The sequence below is a fragment of the Apis dorsata genome, unplaced genomic scaffold (genome assembly GCF_000469605.1).
Source record: "Apis dorsata unplaced genomic scaffold, Apis dorsata 1.3 scaffold_896, whole genome shotgun sequence".
NCBI lineage: Eukaryota > Metazoa > Arthropoda > Insecta > Hymenoptera > Apidae > Apis > Apis dorsata.
In genome coordinates this window covers 33,721-34,063 of record NW_006264011.1, presented here as the reverse complement: position 1 = coordinate 34,063, position 343 = coordinate 33,721, and the positions used below count along the sequence as shown (strand labels likewise).

Sequence of the window (343 nt, the reverse complement as noted above, 5' to 3'; positions counted from 1 at the left end):
CCAGTTTTATAAAGATATTGTTTGAAACATGTTATTTCATCCTGGAGTTTAAAGAAATTTAAATATATAATAATATTTTTGTTACAAAGAATTATTTAACAATTTTCTTAATATTTTAAATATTATTATTTTTTTTCATGTTTAAACTAATTTTAAAACTAAGATTGCATTAATTAATATACATTAGCTTTTCAAAATACTTTTTAATAATACATTACTAGTTTTGGATCGAAGCAATATGTTTCTTGTGGCTTTTGACCCGTACTAGTTTTTTCTTTATTTTCTTCACAAAAATCCTAGCTTAAGAAAATATAAAAAATTGTAAAAATTGTATTTTATATTT

At 19.0% G+C, this 343-nt stretch overlaps 1 protein-coding gene across 1 annotated transcript in view; it reads right to left on the bottom strand.

Annotated features, from left to right (window-relative positions):
- The window catches only part of LOC102677821 (cilia- and flagella-associated protein 70), a 9,558-nt gene that overhangs the window by 5,270 nt on the left and 3,945 nt on the right, over positions 1-343 (bottom strand). Inside the window, 1 exon segment of the mRNA XM_031514124.1 lies at positions 1-41. This exon segment is cut by the window's left edge and continues 1 nt beyond it. Coding sequence (XP_031369984.1) covers positions 1-41 — 41 coding nt within the window.